General features: G+C 41.9%; 1 protein-coding gene across 8 annotated transcripts in view; it reads right to left on the bottom strand.

Annotated features, from left to right (window-relative positions):
- The window catches only part of TANC2 (tetratricopeptide repeat, ankyrin repeat and coiled-coil containing 2), a 325,771-nt gene that overhangs the window by 18,527 nt on the left and 281,290 nt on the right, over positions 1-25,954 (bottom strand). For all 8 annotated transcript variants that reach the window (XM_045489387.1, XM_045489388.1, XM_045489389.1 and 5 more), the window contains 6 exons: positions 18,097-18,219; positions 17,042-17,278; positions 12,220-12,405; positions 9,881-9,974; positions 3,041-3,174; positions 1,729-1,852 (listed from right to left, as the gene is read on the bottom strand). In XM_045489387.1, coding sequence (XP_045345343.1) covers positions 1,729-1,852; positions 3,041-3,174; positions 9,881-9,974; positions 12,220-12,405; positions 17,042-17,278; positions 18,097-18,219 — 898 coding nt within the window. The remainder of the gene's footprint in view (positions 1-1,728; positions 1,853-3,040; positions 3,175-9,880; positions 9,975-12,219; positions 12,406-17,041; positions 17,279-18,096; positions 18,220-25,954) is intronic.

The following is a 25,954-nucleotide window of genomic DNA, read 5'->3' as shown; positions in this document are numbered from 1 at the left end:
TTTGAATTTGGACCTTTTCCCAGGCTAGTGATGTGTGGGGACGGTGCTCTCTTGTGATGCTGGCTAATACCGTGAGCCGCGGCTCGCCGGCAGCTGCACTAGCATGAGGGTCAACGGCGGATACACTTCTAACCATTCTGGGCCCACACAGCCATTGTTTTTCACATTCAGTACAGTATTCAATAAGCTATACAAGATATTCAACACTATTATACAGTAGGCTTTGTGTTAGATGATTTTGCTCAACTGAAGGCTGATATAAGTGTTCTGAACACGTTTTAGGTTGGCAAGGCTATGCTATTATGTTCTGTAGGTTAGATGTATTAAATGCATTCTGGACTTAAGATATTTTCAACAAGATATTTTAAACTTGAGTTTATCAGGACGTAACCCCATCATAAGTTGAGGAAGGTCAGTAGTACAAAGACCAGCATGTCTGCAATGGTAAGGGAGAACAAATCTCTGGAATCTGTGTCTGATAAGCTTCTATTGGCATGTGACAGACACTGTGCAGTGATCTGAAGGTTATCAGTGGCTGAAGAGGTCCTGCCTTTTCCAGCAGACTTGGGCTGTTCTGGGACATTTACTCATGCCACATCTTATCCTGAGAATCTAGGTACGCCCCTATTTCTCCCCCAACCCCCTCTTGGCAGAAGTGAGGATAGATATCATGAAACCAGACTTGTTTGTTGGCTTGTATTGGGGAAGCAAGAACCACTTTGCACACTGGAAGAGCAGTTCTCTGGTTCAGACCCAGTGTTATGAGTCTGAGGCTGTGGAAACAAACAAATCTTTGGAGGATATAGCTAAAGACCCAATAAATCTTTGGCTGAGTTTTAGTTTGAAATCTTAGAAGAAACCTTGTTTTCTTCCTAACTCAACTACCTGCTGTTGTGCTGGCCTGGGTGTGATTCTTCAGGGGGCTGGTTTCCCTGAAGTGTGCATGCCCAGAGATGTAATTATCGATGTTTAGGTCCAGTTTGCTTAGAGGGAAGGCTATCTGGAATGGAATCATTAGGCTCCTACAATCTACTACCTTCTGCTTCATGTAAATGCTCAAACTCCACTAGATGGTACTGTAGAGTCACGTGCGACTTTCCCGCGACACAAGTCCACCATCACGCACCTCTGTTTTGTACAGGTGATTGAGGTCAGAGCAATCAAAAGGAGGCCGAAACGCTTTTGAAGGTGGTGTGACTACAATCTGCTTTATTATTTCCCATTCACCAGGAGTATATGAATGTTGGTTAATGTCAAAGGAGTTTATTACAACAGGAAAATAATTATATCCTGATTTCTCATATAGGGTCCCACTGTCAGCAACCGTCTTAATCTCTGTCTGCCTCCTCTGGATACAAGAAAAGTACTAGTTGTGCAGGCCTACAAGATAACTGATAAAGAAAAACTGCAGTCTTTGGAAGATGAACATCTGCTGAGTGTATATGAAAAAAATCAAAGTTTGAAGATTACAGATTTGAGTTAAAGAATTTAGAATATGTTAGTTTGATTAGAATACCAAAAATCCCTCAAGCCATAAAGAAACAAAGACTATCAGAGTGAAAGGGTCCCACTGTATCCAAGAGGAGAGGAGACAGACCTTCATATTTTAACCAACTAGATGAATAGTATCTATTCTTAACATCTCTTAGACTCCATCACTGGAAATCATGAATTCCTTGGGTTACTATAGGCACTGACCATCCCCAGCTCTGGGATCCCAGGACTGACCTTGTGCAAGTAGAAAGTCCACAGTTCCTAGATGGCCTTCAGAGGCAGCCATCATCAGCGGGGTACGACCCTGCTTGTCTGCCATGTTGACATCAGCTCCATGGGTGAGTAAAAGATCAACAATCTGCAAATGCAGAGAAACAGGGACAAATTATCCAGGAAGAGCTGCTGGGCAGACACATGCATGTTGTTGCCTACACTGTGGAATCTCGTCCTGCTGTACAGGTGAGTCACCTCTGCGTGTAACTTTCTGCTGCAAGAACTCCCTCTAGTGTCTGCACAGTGCTAGTACCACGTGATTTGATGTCCACCTCTTTAAAGGATAGCCACATGAAAATTCAACTGTGTATTTCTGACTCAGCCCCTGAGTAAAAGAGAATTTAAGATAAAAAAGGCCAACACGTAGACAAAGATGATCTCATAATGGGAGCTCCAACATAAGTCACTACTTATGCCAGTGCCATTTTATTGATCTGTAGGGGTTGTAAGCCTACCTGCAGTGAATACTTACGACTGAAGGGAATATAATAAAGTGTCCTTGATAACTCTTTAATACTGTTTGGCTTCTAGAGCCTTTTTTTCTACACAAATACTTCCAAAGATTAATACCAATATGCTTTCTTTTCCATCCTAAGTGTATAAATTAGCATTTATCTGGAATTCAAACATCTGGAAAGACTGCAGAGCTAGAACTTACATACACCACATTTTCTTTTGGCAAGCCTGAGATACCTGCAAGCAAGCTAGCAGGGGTCTGTTGGGGTATAAACCTTCCAGAGAACCTGTGGATACTGTGAGGTATGAGAAGGAGTCACTCCATGACCAGGCCAAAAGTAGCTAGTCCTTCTATACAATATAGATCATGATGTCTAAAAAAATTTTTTTAAACATTTATTTATTTTTGAGAGAAAGAAAGCACAAGCAGGGAAGGGGCAGAGAGGTTGAGAGACACAGAACTGGAAGCAGGCTCCAGGCTCTGAGCTGTCAGCATAGCGCCTGATGCGGGGCTCAAACCCACCAACTGTGAAATCATGAGCCGAAGTTGGATGCTTAGCTGATTGAGCCACCTAGGTGCCCCCCGCCCCCCGCTTTCTTAAATTTTTTTGATGATTTTTTTTAATGATGATGATTCTGAATGTTAACTTTCTGACATATTCTCAGTTAACCAGAATATTAATAACAAAGGCCCAAGTCGTCAAACCTGATGATGGCTGAGTAACCCAAACTTTGTGATTTTTTTGCTCTCTGCCTCAGAAGGCCCTGTCTAGAACTCACCCCTACGTGAGGGATTGGAAGTAGCTGCCCTGCTTACCTGCCAATGGCCCTGGCGGACAGTGCTGAATAGGGGCACTGCCCCTCGGCGGTTTGGCTGGGCCACTGCTGCCCCCTGTTCCAAGAGCAGACGACATACCTCCAGTTTGCCCCTTCCAGCTGCAGCTGTCAGTGCTAAGGGCAGAGAACACAGACTGAGAACAGGTGGGGCTTGTCCTCTCTAGCCCTCTATGTTAAGCACAGAAGTATATCTGTGTTTGATTAATGTAACTGCTACTTTACCTCCAAGAATAATTATATTAGCCACTTTTACCATGAAGGAAAATTTTTAACATTTATTTGTTTTTGAGAGGCAGAGAGAGACAGAGTGCAGGTGGGGAAAGGGCAGAGAAAGAAGGAGACACAGAATCCGAAGCAGGCTCCAGGCTCTGAGCTGTCAGCACAGAGCCCAACGTGGGGCTCAAACCCAGGAACCCTGAAATCATGTCCTGAGCCAAAGTTGGCTGCTTAACCAACTGAGCCACCCAGGCACCCTTCCACGAAAGAAACTCTTAAAGAAAAATCATCAATAAAATCACATTTAAATGGGCTCACAATATATGGAGACAAGTGTAATAATAAACTTATGATTAAACTTACTTGGTTTCATTTTTCCTAACTAGCCTGTCACCCCTGCTTTCGACCTCCCTCTTTTTTGGTACCTCTTCACTACAAACCTTTCACGGGTCTATCTATGCCTGGGTGGGATGCAGACAGAAGGGCCTTTGCAGAGTAAGGTCTATTTTAGAATTAGTCAGGAACCACTTCTGGCCAACCTCTACTCCTGGACCCTTAAACCTAAAGAACTAAAGTCAGGATCTGCAGGTCACAGGGGCTTGGGCCAGTTTTCATTTTTTTTTTTTTCTTCATTAGCTGAGACAGAAGTTTCTAGTACATTTGCAACTATTTTCATATGAGGGTCAGAACTGTTCAAGGTAATAGTCTTAAAGATGAGAGAAGAGTTATAACAAAGGTTCTTCTGAAGACAAAATAATGGAATCACAGATCAAAAAAAAATAGCTACAGCAACTATAAGGGACACAGAAAGAAACTTAACATTCTTCTTTCTGGGCTGCTGTCCATCGTTCATGATCTTTGATAGAGTAGAGAGTCCATGGGTGCCGATTTCATTCTCTGAGCACGGTTTCAATAGTTGCAAGAAGGATTTGAAGATATACTTTCTACTAAGTCCATAATTTTTTTAATATATATTTTTTTAACGTTTATTTTTTTTAGAAAGAGAGAGAGCACAAGACAGACAGAAGGGGACAGAGGATCCAAAGAGGGCTGTGCACTGACAGCAGAGCTTGATATGGGGCTCAAACTTGTGAACTGCAAGATCATGACCTGAGTCAAAGTCGGACATTCAACCGACTGAGCCACCCAGGTGCCCTACTAAATCCATCCTTGAACAAATATAAATTTTTCATTTCACCATGGGGTCTCAAATGCATAGGTTCAGTGTTTTAAAAAGAATGCGGATAGAGAAATTTTTCCCAAATTGACTTGGAAAACTGATGGGGTGATCAGCAAGTCCTTCCTTTATTATGGCTACCTACTCCAAAGACAAATCAGAAAGAGACAATATTTGGTAAGTGCAGATAGTATTTCAGTTTGCAAATGTTGGTATCTAATCAGGGAAGCAACAGAAATTCAAATCAAATGGTCACTTGAAATTTTTTTCATTGAAGGCAATCTGTGGCATTTTTGTCTTTGGGCTTGGTCAAATTCATCCACAGTTAACTCATATGCAAAGCCAAACTAACTACCTGTAGTTTCCACTAAGATTAACTTCAAGTTATCTTTTCTTCCCTCAAGGATAAGAAGGGCTTATGAAGAAAAATGTGACAGTTTTAGAAGATGTATTCACTCAAACTAGATGTATCTATGCCTTGTCTTATGTGTATTTTCAGTTTTATTTTTGAACTGTTAACACTGTCTTTTCTGTCCTATTCCTCACAGGAGGGTAGTGGCTTATCTGAGATGAGGGTCATTTCCAAGCCCTGAATGAGTGAATATAGGTATCAATGGGTATGATTATTTACTTGAAGTTTTGTCTCTTGTTCCTTACATCAAGGTGATCTTCCCTCTTTGCCAAGTTCATATATCTAACAGTTCAGGAACAACAACAACAACAACAACAACAACAACACTGTAATTCTTGGGTGAGAAAATAAGAGTGGCTTAAGAACTTGACTGGAAATTGTGTTGTACACCTTTAAGTTTACACATGTTATGTGAAAATTATCTCTCCATAAAACTGGAAAAAAAAGAACTTGACTGGGGTAGACACTTGTTAGGAATCTTAAGAATCATCTTGTTGGTACGTAAAATAAATGATTGGGAAATTTTCTAACTCTTACTTTCTGATTCCATTTAAAGTAGCTATGAGGTGATAGGGCTGCAGCAAACCTCCCTTTTAATTCCCTGGGTATGGTGGGGGAGGGTAAATACATTCTTTTTCACGGAAGAATTTATAGCCTGCTGGAGAAAATATAGACAGTATTTCAGAATCAAGCCTTTCACCCATGATGCCAGTTTATAGAACACTGTTGAGAATGTACAACCAGTGCCCATCTTGAAAGCTAAAATTTATATTGTTCACTCTAACCTGGAGTTAGACTGCTCTGGCTGGCCCATTTCAACTCATTGGATAACACATTTATACGAGAAGGAATGTTCCATTTGGCTTTTTTCTTTGTTGTATCATCTCTGTTGCTTAGGTTATGATGTAATTTGGCAGGAATCTCCAGCTGATAGCTGGACATGGCCATTAACACAGCTGGCCAATTTCATCTCAGAACAACACAACTATGTAAAATGGGATCTGTATTTTTCAAAATCCAAGAGCAAAAAAACTGCTCTGGCTGGATTTTATAGAAGTCTTATCAGAAACTGTTAAAACTTTTTGAAAGAAAGAAGATTAAGGTAAAGCCAGTTCTATAAAACAACAAACTGATTCTTAGAGCAAACAGCAGTTTGGAGCCAAATCTCTTCCTAAAAGACCAGTAACAGAATTTGTTCCGTAGCCTGTCAGCATCCGATGAGATTATCTGACATAAATGGTCTTTTTTTTCAAAGTGAAACATCTAAGGAGTCTAACGAGGCAGACAGGATGCAACTCAGAGTTGGGAAAATAGCCAAAGTCTGCTTGGATGGGATGGTGACACTAAGCAGAATGCAGCAAAGCAAATGGCTCTTCTGTTTATCTATTTTCAACCATGAAAGAACATAACACAGACGGGTCGTGCACGGCCAATGAGAGGGAGGTGGTTGGGGAGACATAAACTGATCACTGGTATCCAAAACAACATTAATTAAACATTTATTGAGCTATTTGTCAGACACTGACTGTCTCTGCTCTCAAGGAACTCAAGGTTGAGTAAGGATAACAGACAAATAAAAAATACACTACTATCCAGTGTATACGTTTTTGGAGGTAACGCAGAGAAAGAAGTGTCTGTGATCTTTACGAAGAGATGTTAATCTAAGCTAAATGCTGAAAGAGAAATAGAAGACTTACAGGCATGCAAAGACAAGGCGAGACATGCTAGGCACAGGGAGAGCACATAGGAAGTTCGCACTGATGTGGGAAACAACATGTTTATTGTTACTTGTGTTACTAGAGAAGCCAGGCAATAGATGAGGATAGAGATCATGACTGGTCTTCTTAAGCTATGCTAAATCACTTCATTAATGGTTCAGGTGGTCAGTAAAGGGTGGTAAGCAAGAAAGTGACATAAACAGATTGTGGCCCACGAAGATCACTTTGGCTGAAGTCACAAGGGAGATGAATCAGGAAAGGGTGACAAGATCAGCTAGGAGGCAGTTGCAATAAGGCAGGCGAGGATGATAAGGGCATGAGTTATGGGCATCTTGTTTATTTTGTGAACCCTTCCTTCTTTTGGGTCATAGGATGGTTCAGGCCCTCCAGAGTTGCTAGAAGCTTTTTTTTTTTTTTTATTTTTATTTTTATTTTTATTTTTTTTTTTCAACGTCTATTTATTTTGGGGACAGAGAGAGACAGAGCATGAACGGGGGAGGGGCAGAGAGAGAGGGAGACACAGAATCTGAAACAGGCTCCAGGCTCTGAGCCATCAGCCCAGAGCCCGACACGGGGCTCGAACTCACGGACCGCGAGATCGTGACCTGGCTGAAGTCGGACGCCTAACCGACTGCGCCACCCAGGCGCCCCGAGAGTTGCTAGAAGCTTTTAATGCTGGTCTTGGTCTATGCTCGTAAGACAAGGGAGAAGAGGGAGTGGTGAACAATATTGTCACCTTAACTGCTTTTCTTCTGTACTGTTCCATAAGAAGTCTATGGAAACCCTGTGGGATGGGAGGAGACCAGCCAGATGGTGAAGGGTGGATGTAGGCAGATACTATTTGGAAGGATAAAGAGGCTGCAAAAGGAGGACAAAGGCAACTAGGATATTCTACTGACCTGCTTTTAGAAAACCCACTATGTAAAAATTATATCTCAGTTAATATTTCACTATATGCCAAGATAAATTTCACTGATTCTAAGATGCGCTTTTTTTCCCTTCACGTTTTAACAACTCTAAAATTGGGGTGAATTTCGCATGTGATGTGATAATAAAGAATGGTGGCATTTGATAGGCTGAGGGTTTCTCTTTTTGTAGTAGCACAAAAAATAATGGCTATATAGTTTCTTGCAGTTAGCGGTGCCTTAGAATTGATATAGTAAATGATACAGATTGTTGGGAACATCACAACCACTGTATTTTCCTGAGGTAAAAATTGTGTTGTTCAGACCAGGGATGTAGGTACAAGACCCAACCAGCTGGCTGCAGGTCACAGACCTTCATTCTCTCTATATAGGGGACATATATAAGATTTTGCCATTGGAGAAATAAAACATCACAGTTCGATGGGTCATTATAAACTGTAAATGACTATGTGCTACAAGGTAGAAAGGAACACGTACGTATATTTAGTAAATCCATCACTATAGACCGAAAAGCAACTCGTAGTCTCTTCAATATTAGTAGTGAAGGTGTAGGGACATTTTTACATAGTGCGAACATAATTTCCTAGAAAATTTTCTGAAGCCAAATAACTGTTTATAGATCTGCAAGTTATATTACAAATGCATTTTATTCTAGCTCTATTTAAAAAGCATTTTATGTTTATAATGCTTAAATTATCTCAATAAATATCAAGTTAAACACAACATAATTCCGATTACAAGCAAATTGACATGAAGCTTGGATTTTTTTTTTTTACAATCTTGAGATATGGTCCATATTTAAATAAATTAATGTAGCAGACTTTGTTGTACACCTTAAAATGATGAGATATTTAAAAAGACCTGAGGCCACACAGTTTTATTCTAATGAGAAACTCCTATCAATAAAAATAAGTCTTCCACTTGGTTCACTCCCTTCTTGAACATTTTTAAGAAATTCTTTCAAGTACAGCACTAAAATATGTTTGATATTCATCACTATGATTACTAGTCTTACAATTCCTATCCCCTATCACCATCAGGCCATATTTATTTATTTATTTTTTTGCCCTCCCCTGGGGTTCCACGTGGCCGGCCTGGCAACACAGTGCTGGGAAAGGTCAAACTACCGGGAAGTCCCAACATGTCCGTCCCTTCTGCAGCTCTGTTGCAACATACATACTCCAGAACTGCCGACATCCTGGTCAGTTCCTTCTCCTCAGTTTGTCCTTTAGCTTCCCGTAGGGTAGAGTCCCGGAGACAGCAGCTGTTTCCAGCTGCACAGTTTCCTTTAATCTGTCACGGGCTCTTAAGCTGCAGCTGCCTGGCATCTGTTCCCTTTGGCTCTTACAGAGGGAGGGATTGTTTGAGAAACAAATTCCTGAGCTCTGGACCATTCTACATGATGTTAAAGAAGCCATGAAACCTACCTATGATTTTTGCCATCAATGGAAATAAGACAATTTGATAGATAGCTCATTGTAAATTTTAAATGAAATCAAGTGCCTTCTTTATTTTTAGTAACATTCTGACTCTAACCAAAACACATACCCTTCTTGTTTAATAAAATATTCCCCCTAAATTGGCCATCTCAATATTGGTCTACCTCTGGCAAATATGATACGTATCTGTGGTGACTCTACAGCTTTCATTGCCCTGGTCTCATAAAAACACATAAAAGGTTACTAATGTTTCTCCAGATGTTCCAGTTTAGACTTGGGGGAAAGACAATAATCATTTCCTGCAAAGGCCACAAAGAAGAAACTTCTGTTTATGTGGTAAGTACCAAGCAATATAGAAATCTCTTGGCTACAGATCAGAAGGGACTGCCATGGGCTGTGCCTGAGAGGGTGGTCCCTTCATTTCGCATCCAGAGAGCAACTGTACTTGTAATGTAGCAGTGTAACCGTGTCAGATACCACTCCGCCTGATAACACTTGGTTAAGCCGGAGGTATGGCTACAGATTGAATCTCCCGGTTTACAACTGCAGGTGGAGCCATTTTGATGGGAGAAACATTTACACGTAACTACTGCAAGGATCACATAAAAGAGAGGCCACAACTATTTTCTGCTCCGGTTTGGCACACTGGAAGGAAATTTTTAGTCTTTTAAAAATATTTGGCAACAAGAACACGGTAAAGTTTTGGTTGAAAGAAGACTCCGGTGCTAATGATATAGAGGATCCAAAGGGAAAGAGGAAGAAGGCCATTGCTTGACTTTTCACTTTGGCTGAATCAATCTCCAGTACAAAAGCCATCGAGATGGAGACTACCAAAGGTATACCAGAGGAAAAATCAGGGTGTGAGATGCAGCGTGTCCCCACACAAATACAACACATTTATGAGAAAAGACAGCAATGTCCATGAGAAGTACCTGTCTCTCCCCAGAGACTGTCAAAGCTGTTGATCTGCGCTCGCTCTACTTCTTCTTCATCTTTTTCTGGAAGATCAAGTAGGTAGGAGACAATCTGAAACAAGAAGTTGTGTCAGCTCACACTCCAGGTGGGAAACTATGCTACCAGCTCTAGCCTGTGAGGTCTCAAAGATACCTGGATGACCCAAGGGTGACCAGATCTCTTGCACACGAAAGAAAGCAGAACTGACTATCCCAGCCAAGAAACCCAAAGCTTCCATGATGAGCATCTGTTTTATCGGGTACGGTTTTTTTTTTTTCAAAAAAAATTGTTAATGTTTATTTATTTTTGAGAGAGAGACAGACAGAGCATGAGAGGGGAAGGGACAGAGAGAGAGAGAGAGAGAGAGGGAGACAGAGAATCCAAAGCAGGCTCTATGCTCTGAGTTGTCAGCACAGAACCCAATGCGGGGCTCGAACTCACGAGTTGTGAATCATGACCTGAGCCGAAGTCAGATGCCCAACTGACTGAGCCACCCAGGTGCCCCTATCGGGTACGGTTTCTATGTTTCTCTTCAACACCACTCACTTACATAGCATGTGGCTTTTAAGACATTTTTTATTCCTCGTATTTAAGTTGAAGAAGCAAGCCCTCATTCTCCCAATAAAAATACCAATAAATAAAGAGAAAATACTAATCAATCAATAAAAACCAGAAAGCAAATATGGAGAAAATCTAGGGCTGTATTTCATCAGAGTACAGCAGTGATGATTTTTTTCCTCTCAGAAATACCAAGACAGCTGTGGGGACAGCAAAGGGAGAATGACTACTGACATGAAAGCAAAAGTGACAGCTGTTTCCAGGGATCTGTCTGTAGAGAGAGCTCACAAACCCACTGATATTAAATATTCCAGTTTTACTTAATATCCCTTCGGTGGCACATCAGGTCAGTGGGCAGGGTAGCTGTGTCACTGCAGCAGCCCGTGCCCCGTGAGCCAACAGTTACTGGCCCGTGACAGCCGAGCATTGCATTGCCAGTTTTGTAAGCCGGTTGCTGAATGAAGGTGTTTGTTTAAAGTTAGGTAACAACCAACTACATTATATTAAAAACAAAGGTTAAAAATACAAAATTTCATGACTTCTTAATTATTTAACTACATTGTGCATTGTCTGTACTCCTGATCATGTCTGTCTGGTGGAGACAGCACACAGTGGTGTGCTGTGCCTCTGTGCATCTCTTCACAACCCTGTGCTCAGGGCTGTCACATGGGTCACTCTACATCAGCTGCGGTGGGAGAATTTACACCTTGGAAACTGGCAGACATTTCACATCAAGAGTTGATTTACTGCTAAAGCTCCAAGAGGTTCCAGTTTAATTAATATAATTGGTATGAGGGTAAGTAGTAGTTTAACATAGATCACATATCAGATTTAATGACAATAAAATTATTGGGAAAAGAGAAAATTGGAGTGTAGCTCCATTTGTAAATGATTGCTGAGATGCAACCACAGGTTGACTTAAGATATGAATTTCACAAAAATTGAGCATTTCATTAAAAGTATTGTATATTTCATTATTTGTAGACTACGTGCTATGTGTTCTTCATAGCCGTAAAATTTACACTAATTTTAAGTACGTACGTACACACACACACACACACACACACACACACACTTCTGCTCCACTACACTACCCTCTTGGATCTTGGAGCTAGATGTTAAACATTTTCTGGCAAGTATCAATTACATATATTTGCCACTATATTATTACTATCAGTAATAAATAAATTAGCAAAAATACAGTTTGTATAGTGTTTAACAGTTTTCAAAAGCACCTTTCGTACCAGCTTTGTAAAAAAAAGTACTTATTAGACCCATTTTCCTGATGGGAAACTAAAGTTCTAAGAGATTAGGTAAATTACCCAAGGTCCAGAGAGAATGAGTAGCAAACTGGGACTCAAACCTGGTCCTTCTGAGATTCCAAATGTTGTGCTCTTCCCTTTCCAAACCACCTCCCCATGTGAATGCAGGTCAGTAAATAATCCTGAGGAGCCCAGTGTCACTGTCTGTTATATCAGAGTGGCAAGATGGGGAGGAATTAGACTAGCTGATTTCCAAAGTACTTTCCAACTCTCAAGTGCTATATTCATAATTCTACATATGCTGGTATTTGAGAATTCAAGTGCTTCATGGAGTTCAATTTCCTATTCCTCAAAGCAGTGACCAAAAAGCTAATTCATACTAATTAGGCTGGTAATTTTGTAATAATGCAGCCCTTTTTAGCCTGTTTCCTCAGTCCTTCAATACACGGCTTCAAAAAAATCCCCGAAGTCCTCAACCTTATCACCTGTTTTCTTACCTCGGTGTAGCCCATGCTGGCTGCAGCGATGAGGGCCTGCTGGATGGCGTGGCTCTTCTTAAATACTCCTTGTTGCTGGCCGGCCATCGTCCAGTCACACTGAATCAAAAACTTGACAACCTCCAGATGACCTCGGAGTGCAGCATGGACCAAAGCGCACTGCCCATTCTTGTCCAAATGATCCACCTTGAGGGGAAGGACAGAGAAATGTGTGTGAACAAAGACTTTTGGCCGCACTTCTGATCCAGTCACACTGGCCCACTGCACACGACTACACTACCAAGAGTCATCCCTTCCCATATCTTGAACCATTCTCTAGAGAAAATCTAGAAAGTTCTCGCCTACTCAGGCTAGATCATTGCTGAGCTGTAACTCTGGTAGATATCCCTCAGGGGAGAACTTCTTTTCATAAGGCCAGACTTTTGTTTTCACAGAAAAAGGGACCAAACAAACAAACAAACAAAAACCCAACCAAAACTCCCAGCTCCAGCTTTGTTTTCCTGAGATACATTCTCCTCTGTCCTCAAATAGTTCTTTTCAGACCAAGATTTGAAAGACTGTAGTTCTGCTGGCACAAAAAACTGTCTTTGAAATCATGAAAGGGAAGAAAAACACTCTGAAGCTCACATTTTTTGGTCTTCCAAAGAAGCAAAATACCTCATATCATGAATCATACTTTTGACCACCAAGCTTTGGCGGAGGCCACTTCTTCCTTCCAACGGGAGGGCGGAATCTCAAGGATCTGGCCAAAATGGCTAGCGGTACTTGGAGCTTGAGGCTAGACCATGTTCCAATAGCAGCTTTGCTAGCTGCAGTGGTGGTTACAAGTGTAGGTTGAAAGAAGAGCCTGGTTAAGATCAGTCTACCATAAGGTAGCTACAAGTTTCAACAGAAGAGTAGCCTCGTCTGGCAGGCAGGCTTCCAGGGGTAGTTAGAGCACCTGAAACGTAAGTTCTCCACCTGGTTCTCCCCAGTTTTAGTTCCACCCGCAATCTATTCAACAAATGTTTATTGAATGCCTACCATGTGCAAGGTACCACACAGGATGAAAAGGTGAGTAAGACAGTAAATATAGACTCTGTTCTCAAAGACTTTCAACCAAGGTAGGGCAGGTGCGACCAATATAAACAAAAGCCTATCCAACAAGGAATAATAAATGTCATATGGAAAGTAAAAGTGCAATAAAACTGGAGAGAATTCCCAACTAGAATCAGGAACAGATTCTGAAGGAAAGGTGCTATAGTCTGAATGTTTTTGTACTCTTGAATTGTATGTTGGATTTCTCACCCCCAGTGTAATGATATTAAATGGAGCAGTGATCAGTGTCCTAATAGAAAGGTCGCAGAGAGCTTGCTTTCCCTGTTCCACTATGGGAGGACATAGTGAGAAGGTGCTGTCTATAAACCAGGAAGCTCTCACCAGATGCCGGATCTGCTGGCACCATGGTCTTGAGACTTAGTTTCGGAACTGTGAGAAATAAATGTTGTCTATTAGCCACTCAGTCTACGGTATTTTGTCATAGCAGCCCCAACAGACTAAGAAAAGGCCCATCTCAACTGGCTGAGATAGTTAATGACTAACTCTAGTTGTTGTAAGGTAAGGCACATGAAGGGGAAGTTTCAACTACAAAGTTGAGAGGGTCTTTTGGGACCAGGGTACGGATACTTCTGAATGCCAGGCTAAGTTGTCTGAATTTTAATCAGTAGGTAATGGAGAGTCATTGAGAATTTTCATGCACATACTGTATTTTCAAAAACTAAGAGGATGAATAAAATGTGTTTTGGCTCATTGGAGAAATGATTAATTCCTGGGCTGGGGCATTACTAGTAAACAATGAGTATGGAACATCTTGTGGTGCCATAAAGCACAGAAACACTCATAAAATAATTTAGTGGAAGTTGAAAGGATACAGGAACCAACTTGAGGGAGGTCCCAAAGGCCAAATCTTGGGCAATTTGAGCAAGAAAATAAATAATAATGGTAATGGGTTACATAGGTCATAACATAAAATAAATAAAGGAACCCATAGTGCTATAAATAAATAATCCAATACATACACAGGGGAGAAGGGACAACTCTTCTTTACATTAAAATTCTAATTAATAAATGTTGAAGGAATGAGGGAAACAGAAACTCGTCATTAGGCAAAAACACCATAGCAATCATTATTGCAGCAAGAATCTCTGACAGGTGGGATCCTAAAATCAGTGAGCAAAAGCATAAGAAACAAGCTATCTGCCTAGTCTCAAAGCATATCCCTAAAAGATACTTCTTAATTACAAAGGGAAACACAGTGGCTTCAGAACTGAGAAATCTGGAAGGCACAGTCCTGCCCAAGGGAGAGAGGTTAGCATCCCTGTAACAGGGGATCTGACGATGAGGAAAGATCTATCTAAAAGATCTCTCATTGGGGTGCTTGGGTGGCTCAGTCGGTTGAGTGTCTGACCTCAGCTCAGGTCATGATCTCGTAGTTTGTGAGTTTGAGCCCTGTGTTGGGCTCTGTGCTGACAGCTCAGAGCCTGGAGCCTGTTTCAGATTCTATGTCTCCCTCTCTCTGCCCCTTCCCCACTCATGCTCTGTCTCTGTCTCTCAAAAATGATTAAACGTTAAAAAAAATTTTTTTTAAAGATCTCTCATCTAATGCTGAGAAAAGATCAACCTACAAATGAAGAACATTCTAAAAATAATAATATTCTACAAATAACTACAAATTCTTCAGTATTTTGGTGCTGATGCCATGGGAGAGAGTTTGAGGGTGGAGAAGACCAAAGGAGAGAATCTCAGTGAACGGTGTCATTAGGAGAAGGAAGAGAGAAGAGCAACCAGACAGGCAGGAAGGGAACCAGGCCTGTGCTACAAATTCTGGGAAACGTGTCAATATTGCCAACACTATGGAGAGGTTTAAAGGGGTGAGGAATGAGAAAAGTTACTTTACTTGGTGATTGGCAGTTGTTAACAACTTTTGAGAGTAGCTTCGGTTGAATGTCAAGAGGTTAGGTGTTTTGTTCGTTGGCTGGTTTTTAAAGATTTTATTTTTAAGTAATCTCTACACCCAATGTGGGGTTCAAACTCACGACCCCAAAACCAAGAGTCACATGCTCCACTGACAGAACAAGCCAGGCATCTCCTCCGCCATTTTTTTTTAAGGAATATTTTTTATTAGGCCCTGAAAGAGATGAAAAGAGACTTTCTCTCTTTTTAAAAAGGCTTTATCACTTTTAATTCTCATGGTGACCCTATTAATCCTTTTGATGGATGCAAATAGTGAGACAGAGGTTAAATGACTCATCCAAGCGCTCACAGAAAGTAAGTGTAAATGTAGGCTTTGACCATGTGACGTTTGATCCCAAAGTTTTTTATCTTAATGACTTAACTCCTCTTTCTTTCATGGAGGCCAGACTACAAGTGGTGAAGGGGCAGTGAGGAAGCAGGTAGAGATGGCTCATAGGACAGGATTGGTGGGTGTGGAAGGGAAGAGATGGAGTGGTGCTTCCAGTCAGCAGGAGGGTGGGAAGTTGCTGTCTGGGTTACAGGACACATTCATAGGTTTGTTGAGAATTCAGAAAGAGAATGAAACGAAATGTGAGAGAAGAGCAACACAGAGACAGAAAACACAGGTGGAGCCAAGTGCTCTGGAAAAGAAGGGAAGCACTTCCTCCTCTGAGGCAGCAGTGAAGCGAGTGTAGGTAAGGATTAATAGTCTTGAGATGAAGGCACATTGAGATGAACTCAATCTCGGTAATGGAGGGCAGGAGAGGTTGGGCAGGATCTTGGGAAGAATGCAAATGATTTTCATATCTGCTCTGGGGAAAACGAGAGAGGGCTTAGAATGAGAACTGGGCAGTAGGGAAGATCCAACTGAGATCAGAATATGAGTTTGCAGCAGTAGTAACAAGGTCCAGTTCTGTTTTTAGAGATGTTCATTCAAATAAGCAGGATTATAGGTGGACATTATAGGTCTGTGTCACAGTAAATATCTAAGGCTCTGGGATTTAACTGAGAGTCTCGAGTCCCAGTTCCCGAAAGTCTCAGGAGTCCCCCCCTTCTTCCCTGGTAAGAACACTGGACACCTCAGAATGAGGTCATACATATTACTTATATTTCACCGCAAAACCACTAAAATCGTCAGTTTGTTTTCAAGACAAACAAAATGCCACAAAGCTACAATTTTCCTTAGAGGCCGACATTTTTGAGACCAGCATTTTTCTTTTCACCAAAATTTTGAAAGAGAGTTTTCTTTCTTTCTTTTTTTTTTATCAGCAGCTCTTGAAATACCATGAAGCAAACACTTTTTCAGAAAGGTCTTCTGAGAATTAAAATACACCAGCAGAGACACTTCTGAGGGCATGTGAGTCATGTTCTCCCCATACCACTATGGCGCTGGTCCTCAAGGCTAAGGTCAGGGAGTCTGGCCCCTGTTCTCACCTCCGTGGCTAGTTTTCCTTCTCTACATATGAAAGGCTCAGAGTCTGTGGGCACAGTTCAGTTAGGCCCTCCCAGCGCAGGGTCTTTGCTCCTGCACTTTTCCTTCCTTCCTCACCCTGCGCCCAGTAGAAAACTCCTTGGCAGTGAGGTGGGGACTTTTTGTGGCTGCTGATAAACGCAGTTTCCTAAGTACCTCCCAGGGGTTTCAAAACTGTGTCCAGGTGTGGAATGGGCAGTGGCCAGTGGACACACACCGGGCTCCCTGTGATTTGCTCCCTCATGTATTTGATGTGCTCTGCCTAGACTCGTGAGGTAACACAGGAGGCAAGGAAGACTCTACAGCAGGGAGGGAGGAAAAGGGAGGAAAGGAAGAGGAGCAGAGTGGGGCAGCCATTACCTTGGCGCGTTTCTTGCACAGCAGCACAACGATGCTCAGGTAGCCTGCTGCCGCGGCATAGCCCAGAGGAGTCAGGCCGCTTTCCGAAGACGCATCCACGTTGGCCCCAAACTCCAACAGCAGGGCCACCATTTCTGTGTAACCAAGATGAGACTGCACACACAGAATTGGAGCATTATTTAAAACCTCTGTCCGGTAATTAATATTGGCACCTCCCAAGATCAGGAGTCGGCTGACCTGGAAAGAAGTAAACAGAAATTACACACAGGCCAAGATCAGTTGCAATCTTTCAGCCACCTTTATTTATTTATTTATTTTTTATTTTTTATTTTTTTTAATATATGAAATTTATTGTCAAATTGGTTTCCATACAACACCCAGTGCTCATCCCAAAAGGTGCCCTCCTCAATACCCATCACCCACCCTCCCCTCCCTCCCACCCCCCATCAACCCTCAGTTTGTTCTCAGTTTTTAACAGTCTCTTATGCTTTGTTTCAGCCACCTTTAATCGAGTTCCCTGGGACCCCACAACAGCACCCAGCAGCATCTAGTAGCTGCCCTATTTTATAGTCTTCACTTGCTCCTTTCTCAATACTTTGCCTTTAGAAAGGGTGGTAAAATGTCTCCTTTACATGAACTGCTCAGTCATGAGCGCAAATGTCACCCACACAGTAGTTGTGTTCACACAGTCTCTGCTAAGTGAACAACAGTTCAGAAAAGCTCCTACTGACACAAAGCCTACCTGAGATCAATTTACTGCCTAGAAGCAGGAGCACCTGATCCTATAAACCAAAGCCAGCTCAGAGAAGGTAGTATTTAAGAGGTCTGGTCTTCAATTCACAGAAAAAAATGCAACAATTTAAAATACATCCGATTATTACTGCTTCTCTGCCTTTTGGCTAAGACCAAGTGTAAAATACATTAGATTATCAATAAAAGACTGACTGGTAGGAGACAGTCTAAGGCAAGTCAAAGATCACTTAAACAGCCACTTAAATGTCCTAATTTTACTTTTGCACAGCTAATTCTTTAATCTGTCATTTACATGCATTTACCTTTATATTTGGAGTGTAGAGATTTCGTAAAGATGCCAATGCCATGGAAAGGCCTTCTGTGCTGTAGGAGATCCAGAGACCTTGGAGGATAGAGGAGGACACGCCAACTTTTTTACTCAAACCCTGAAAAAGAAATCAAGTCAATTATTAGCCCAGCTGAAGAGGACCGTCGGTAGTGAGTTAGTGGCCTCTAGGTTTGTTGTACTAATCAATGAGAGTAGAGTCTTGCCTTAACAATGTCCATGGCCAGCAAAACCAATCTACTCATGGGGATAAAGACTAGTCCCGTGGCAACAAGCTAACTTAAATGGTCTCTATCTTAGCAGTCTCTGGCAACAAATCTACTTATTACCCCTCTTTTCTGCTATGCTGGATGTAATTCTTTCCCCACATCTTTTCTGACAAAGATAATGCAGTGTGGTCACTGATTTCCATCTCATTTTCTTCCTGGGCATTTGGGAAAAGATGTTTCCCAGCTTCCTTTATGGTTAGGTGGGCCATTTGACTGAATTCTGGCCGGTGAAGTATGGGCAGAAATAGTATGTTGCATCCAGGCTTGGCCCCAATTCCCCGCCCCCCCCCCCCCCCCCCCCACCTTTCTATTGCTTCTCTTGACTGCGGGCTGGAAGATCCAGCGGAGGAGTCTGAGGCCCTAGACTATTTCAGAACTACTACATGGAGGGAGCCTGCCTAATAATCTTCCCTGAACTGCAATGTGAGAGAGAAAAAACCGTTCTCAAATCACTGAGACCCTACAGGTTTGTTATAGCAGCTAGCACCCCTCACCTTGACTAACACACCCTAAAGTGATCACATCTGTCCATCCCTACAAAAACAACATAGGTTTGATTGCCATCAGCAATAAATTTTCTCTAGTATGACTGAATAGGTCCCACGCATGTACTAATGTTTGCCCCCTTCACCTGGCTTCTCCAAAAGGAAGTCAGAATAATTTTGAAAATTTCTGGATAGTCATATATTCTCTGGCAATCATTTTACTCTTCTGCCTATATCTGGGTGAAGTGAGTTAAAGCAGGAAATCCTGAGGAAAGGAAGATACTAACAATGAAGTTTGGCACCTAATAAGTGGATCTGGGGAGGTATTCTCTTAAAAAACTTAAGCTACTTTTGCCTGCTTTGTTCCTTGAAATGCAGGTTGTTTTTGCCTAGAAGACCTGAATATGTCCAAAACAGCAATTCATGGCCAATCTTATTTTATTTATACTCCTGCCCCTATTCCCCAGTCCCCATGACTGAATTATTTTGAAGCAAATTCCAAACATCTTTTAAGTTACTATATAACTATTTAAGTAAATGCCTCAAAAAAGATAAGGGCTCTATTTAAATTTTTATTTGAGAGAGAAAGTGAGAGAATGCTAGAGAGTGCAGGTGGGAAAGAGGCATAGAGGGAGGGAAGGAGGGAGGGAGAGGGAGAGGGAGAAGGAGAGGGAGAGGGAGGGGGGGGGAGAGAGAGAGAGAGAGAGAGAGAGAGAGAGAGAGAGAGAGAGAGAATATATCTCAAGCAGGTTCCATGCTCAGCACAGAGCCCAATGCAGGGCTTGATCCCATAACCCTGGGGATCATGACCTGAACTGAAATCAAGAGGGATGCTTAACCGACTGAACTACCCAGGTGCCCTGATAAAGGCTCTTTTTAAAACAAAGCTCAACATCATTATCATATCTAAAATTAACATGGACCCTATAATATCAAATATCCAGTGTTCAGATTTCCCTGACTGCCTCAAACAAAGAAATAATTTATTTTGGTCTGAATTGTGATCCATAAAAGGTCCATATGCTATAAGTGATTTTAAAACACTTTAAAAATATAAATAAAAAATTAGATATTCTTCTATTAATTTTATTTATTTAATGAAATTTATTGTCAAATTGGTTTCACCCAACACCCAGTGCTCATCCCAACAGGTGCCCTCCTCAATGTCCATCACCCACTTTCCCTTCCCCCCACCCCCCATCAACCCTCAGTTTGTTCTCAGTATTTTAAGAGTCTCTTATGGTTTGCTTCCTTCCCTCTCTGTAACTTCCCCTGCCCCTCCCCTTCCCCCGGTCTTCTGTTGAGTTTCTTAGAATCCACATATGAGTGAAAACATACGGTATCTGTCTTTCTCTGCCTGACTTATTTCACTTAGCATAACACTCTCCAGTTCCATCCATGTTGCTACAAATGGCCAGATTTCATTCTTTCTCATTGCCAAGTAGTATTCCATTGTATACATAAACCACATCTTTTTTTTAAATTTATTTTTTTATTTTTTATTTTTGGGACAGAGAGAGACAGAGTATGAACGGGGGAGGGGCAGAGAGAGAGGGAGACACAGAATCGGAAACAGGCTCCAGGCTCTGAGCCATCAGCCCAGAGCCTGACGCGGGGCTCGAACTCACGGACCGCGAGATCGTGACCTGGCTGAAGTCGGACGCTTAACCAACTGCGCCACCCAGGTGCCCCCATAAACCACATCTTTATCCATTCGTCAGTTGATGGACATTTAGGCTCTTTCCATAATTTGGCTATTGTTGAAAGTGCTGCTATAAACATTGGTGTACAAGTGCCCCTATGCATCAGCACTCCTGTATCCCTTGGGTAAATTCCTAGCAGTGCTATTGCTGGGTCATAGGGTAGATCTATTTTCAATTTTTTGAGGAACCTCCACACTGTTTTCCAGAGTGGCTGCACCAGTTTGCATTCCCACCAACAGTGCAAGAGGTTTCCCGTTTCTCCACATCCTCTCCAGCGTCTATAGTCTCCTGATTTGTTCATTTTAGCCCCCCCTGACTGGCGTGAGGTGATATCTCAGTGTGGTTTTGATTTGTATTTCCCTGATGAGGAGTGATGTTGAGCCTCTTTTCATGTGCCTGTTGGCCATCTAGATGTCTTCTTTAGAAAAGTGTCTATTCATGTCTTCTGCCCATTTCTTCGAAACTGGATTGTTTTTTGGGTGTGGAGTTTGGGGAGTTCTTTATAGATTTTGGATACTAGCCCTTTATCTGATGTGTCATTTGCAAATATCTTTTCCCATTCCATTGGTTGCCTTTTAGTTTTGTTGATTGTTTCCTTTGCAGTGCAGAAGCTTTTTATCTTGATGAGGTCCCGATAGTTCATTTTTGCTTTTAATTCCCTTGCCTTTGGAGATGTGTCACGTAAGAAATTGCTGCAGCTGAGGTCAGAGAGGTTTTTTCCTGCTTTCTCTTCTAGGTTTTTATGGTTTCTTGTCTCACATACAAGTCTTTCATCCATTTTGAGTTTATCTTTGTGAATGGTGTAAGAAAGTGGTCTAGTTTCATTCTTCTGCATGTTTCTGTACAGTTCTCCCAGAACCATTGGTTAAAGAGACTGTCTTTTTTCCACTGAATTTTCTTTCCTGCTTTGTCAAAGATTAGTTGGCCATACATTTGTGGGTCCAATTCTGGAGTCACTATTCTATTCCATTGGTCTATGTGTCTGTTTTTGTGCCGATACCATGCTGTCTTAGTGATTACAGCTTTGTAGTAGAGGCTAAAGTCTGGGATTATGATGCCTCCCACTTTGGTCTTCTTCTTCAATATTACTTTGGCTATTCAGGGCCTTTTGTGGTCCCATACAAATTTTAGGATTGCTTGTTCTAGCTTTGAGAAGAATGCTGATGCAATTTTGATTGGGATTGCACTGAATGTGTAGATTGTTTTGGGTAGTATTGACATTTTAACAATATTTATTCTCCCAATCCATGAGCGCAGAATGTTTTTCCATTTCTTTGTATCTTCTTCAATTTCCTTCATAAGCTTTCTATAGTTTTCAGCATACAGATCTTTTACATCTTTGGTTAGGTTTATTCCTAGGTATTTTATGATTCTTGGTGCAATTGTGAATGGGATCAGTTTATTTGTCTTTCTGTTGCTTCACTATTAGTGTATAAGAATGCAACTGATTTCTGTACATTAATTTTGTATCCTGCGACTTTGCTGAATTCATGCATCAGTTCTAGCAGACTTCTGGTGGAGTCTATTGGGTTTTCCATGTATAGTATCATGTCATCTGCAAAAAGTGAAAGCTTGACTTCATCTTTGCCAATTTTGATGCCTTTGATTTCCTTTTGTTGTCTGATTGCTGATGCTAGAACTTCCAACACTATGTTAAACAACAGCAGTGAGAGTGGACATACCTGTCGTGTTCCTGATCTCAGGGGGAAAGCTCTCAGTTCTTCCCCATTGAGGATGATATTAGCTGTGGGCTTTTCATAAATGGCTTTTATGATGTTTAAGTATGTTCCTTCTATCCCAACTTTCTTGAGGGTTTTTATTAGGAAAGGATGCTGAATTTTGTCAAATGCTTTTTCTGCATTGGTTGACAGGATCATATGGTTCTTATCTTTTCTTTTATTAATGTGATGTATCACATTAATTGATTTGTGAATACTGAACCAGCCTTGCAGCCCAGGAGTGAATCCCACTTGATCATGGTGAATAATTCTTTTTATATGCTGTTGAATTCGATTTGCTAGTATCTTATTGAGAATTTTTGCATCCATATTCATCAGGGATATTGGCCTGTAGTTCTCTTTTTTTGCTGGGTCTCTGTCTGGTTTAGGAATCAAAGTAATGCTGGCTTCATAGAATGAGTCTGGAAGTTTTCCTTCCCTTTCTATTTTTTGGAACAGCTCGAGAAGAATAGGTACTATCTCTGCTTTAAATGTCTGGTAGAATTCCCCAGGTAAGCCATCTGGTCCTGGACTCTTATTTGTTGGGAGATTTTTGATGACTGATTCAATTTCTTCACTGGTTATGAGTCTGTTCAAATTTTCTATTTCTTCCTGTTTGATTTTTGGAAGTGTGTGGGTGCTTAGGAATTTGTCCATTTCTTCCACGTTGTCCAGTTTGTTGGCAGGCACTTTTTCATAGTATTCCCTGATAATTACTTGCTTTTCTGAGGGACTGGTTGTAATAATTCCATTTTCATTCATGATTTTATCTATTTGGGTCCTCTCCCTTTTCTTTTTGAGAAGCCTGGCTAGAGGTTTATCAATTTTGTTTATTTTTTCAAAAAACCAACTCTTGGTTTCATTGATCTGCTCTACTGTTTTTTTTTTTTTTTTTTTTTTTTTAGATTCTATATTGTTTATTTCTGCTCTGATCTTTATTATTTCTCTTCTTTTGCTGGGTTTGGGGTGTCTTTGCTGTTCTGCTTTTATTTCCTTTAGGTGTACTGTTAGATTTTGTATTTGGGATTTTTCTTGTTTCTTGAGATAGGCCTGGATTGCAATGTATTTTCCTCTCAGGACTGCCTTCACTGCAATCCAAAGGGTTTGGATTGTTGTGTTTTCATTTTCATTTGTTTCCATATATTTTTTAATTTCTTCTCTAATTGCCTGGTTGACTCATTCATTCTTTAGTAGGATGTTCTTTAACCCCAATGCTTTTGGAGGTTTTCCAGACTTTTTCCTGTGGTTGATTTCAAGTTTCATAGTATTGTAGTCTGAAAGTGTGCATGGTATGATCTCAATTCTTGTACACTTATTAAGGGCTGTTTTGTGACCCAGTATGTGATCTATCTTGGAGAATGTTCCATGTGCACTTGAGAAGAAAGTATATTCTGTTGCTTTGGGATGCAGAGTTCTAAATATATCTGTCAAGTCCATCTGATCCAATATATCATTCAGGGCCTTTGTTTATTTATTCTTTGTCTATATGTTCTATCCATTGTTGTAAGTGGAGTATTAAAGTCTCCTGCAATTACCACATTCTTACCAATAAGTTTGCTTATGTTTGTGATTGTTTTATATATTTGGGGGCTTCCGAATTTGGTGCATAGACATTTATAATTGTTAGCTCTTCCTGATGGATAGACCCTGTAATTATTATATAATGCCCTTCTTCATCTCTTGTTACATCTCTTGTTACAATCTTGGTGGTGGTGGTGGGGCGGTAATGATGATCCCCCAGTCTCTTTTCCACGGAGCCGGACCGGTGGACTCAGTTTCACTCAGCTTCACTGTGCCATGGGCGCAGATGGGGCGGTCCTTCTCACTCCACCAACTCCCCTGACCCTGCGCTTGGCTAGGATTCAAAGTCCCGCTCCGTGCGCTGTGGCACTGTGGGCCTCCCAGTGCGGCGATATGTAGTCCTGGCTGGCTTTGTCTGTGCCACAGCACTTCAGGGAGGAACGCCTTCTCCCACTGTGGACTGAGCCGCCGCCCTCACCCTCACCGCGAGCCACTGGGGTGGCGGACGCAGGCAGCCTTTGTCTTTTGCCACAGCACTCTAGGGAAATGGCGGCCTTATCCTCCCGCAGACTGCGCCCTTGGCCCAGCCACCGTGCCTGGGGGTGGCGGACCCAGGCAGGTTCTGTACTATCGCGCAGCCCTCCAGGGAGGGAGCCACTTTTCTCCAGCTGCGGACCGAGACCCTGACCTATACCCGCACCCAGGCCTGGCTCCCCTCTTCTCCCCAGGTGCTCGAACAGGGAGCTGGCCCCAGTCGTAAGAAAGCCCCGCAGTTAGAGATGGGGATGCCTCTCAGTCTCAGTCCGAGGTCTTTCTCCTGTCCAAATAGGGTCCTGCACTTCTCTAGCCGCTCTTTCTCTTCCCTTTGTCTCTCTGCAGAAGAGGGTCTCTCCCCTTCGCTCCCACGTGGCCTTTTTTTTTTTTTTTTAATTTTTTTTTTCAACGTTTATTTATTTTTGGGACACAGAGAGACAGAGCATGAATGGGGGAGGGGCAGAGAGAGAGGGAGACACAGAATCGGAAACAGGCTCCAGGCTCTGAGCCATCAGCCCAGAGCCTGACGCAGGGCTCGAACTCACGGACCGCGAGATTGTGACCTGGCTGAAGTCGGACGCTTAACCGACTGCGCCACCCAGGCGCCCCAGCCCACGCGGCCTTTTTGTAATCTCCCCCAGTTCACAGTTACCCACCTATCTTTTTTCCCAGCTTTCCTATTTTCTTCATAGTAGATTCAGTCTCTTTTCCTCCCAGGCTCTGGTGTTCAAAGTCCTTTGGCTTCTACACTTCTTTGTTTGAGAGGCAGGGGAAGTATGGATTCCCTAAGACCTGATTGTAGATGGCAGAGGCATGTGTCTGTTTTTGTGTTTCCTGTCTAGCCCTGCCAAAGGGGATGTCCCAGGCTGAGACTCTGGGTTCACCTGCATGGGTCTGCACGGGTCTCCTTCTATTAATTTTTTAAACAAAATATCGTGGACATATTCCACACATGTACTCATGCTTTTGCCTCATTCTCTTAAAAATTTTTTTTTCATGTTTATTCTTTTTTGAGAGAGAGAGACAGAGTGTGAGTGGGGGAGGGGTAGAGAGAGAGGAAGACACAGAATCCAAAGCAGGCTCCAGGCCCTGAGCTGTCAGTACAGAGCCCAACGCAGGGCTCGAACCCACGAACTGTGAGATCATGACTTGAGTCGAAGTTGGATGCTCAACGAACTGAGCCACCCAGATGTCCCTGCCTCATTCTATTTTAAGAGAGACATAGTAGTCCATTATATGGATGTATCATAAACATAATTTACTTAAGTCACGCCCCTAAAGATGGATATTTAGGTATTCTGTTTTTTTCCTTACTATTAGAACTATGTTTCAAAGGTCATCTCTGTACATAGATCTTTATACACTTGTGCAAGTATATCTGTAGGATGTATCTCTCGAAGTGGATGCTTTTGTGTTTTGTGCCATTGTAACAGGGCTTTGTTGATGTGGATGGACTGTGTCTAAACACCCAATGTGAAATTGACAATTTGACAAAATGAGGAAGGATGATGCTAACTACATCTACTCTTTTTGTCTACCCTATCCTAATGATAAATAATGGACAAGAGGGTGAGTCAGAAAGGCTGGGTGAAATCCTGGCATAGA

This window comes from Leopardus geoffroyi, chromosome E1 (genome assembly GCF_018350155.1).
Source record: "Leopardus geoffroyi isolate Oge1 chromosome E1, O.geoffroyi_Oge1_pat1.0, whole genome shotgun sequence".
Taxonomy (NCBI): Eukaryota; Metazoa; Chordata; class Mammalia; order Carnivora; family Felidae; genus Leopardus; species Leopardus geoffroyi.
Note: the sequence above shows the minus strand (reverse complement) of the source record. Positions and strands in the feature narration are given on the sequence as shown.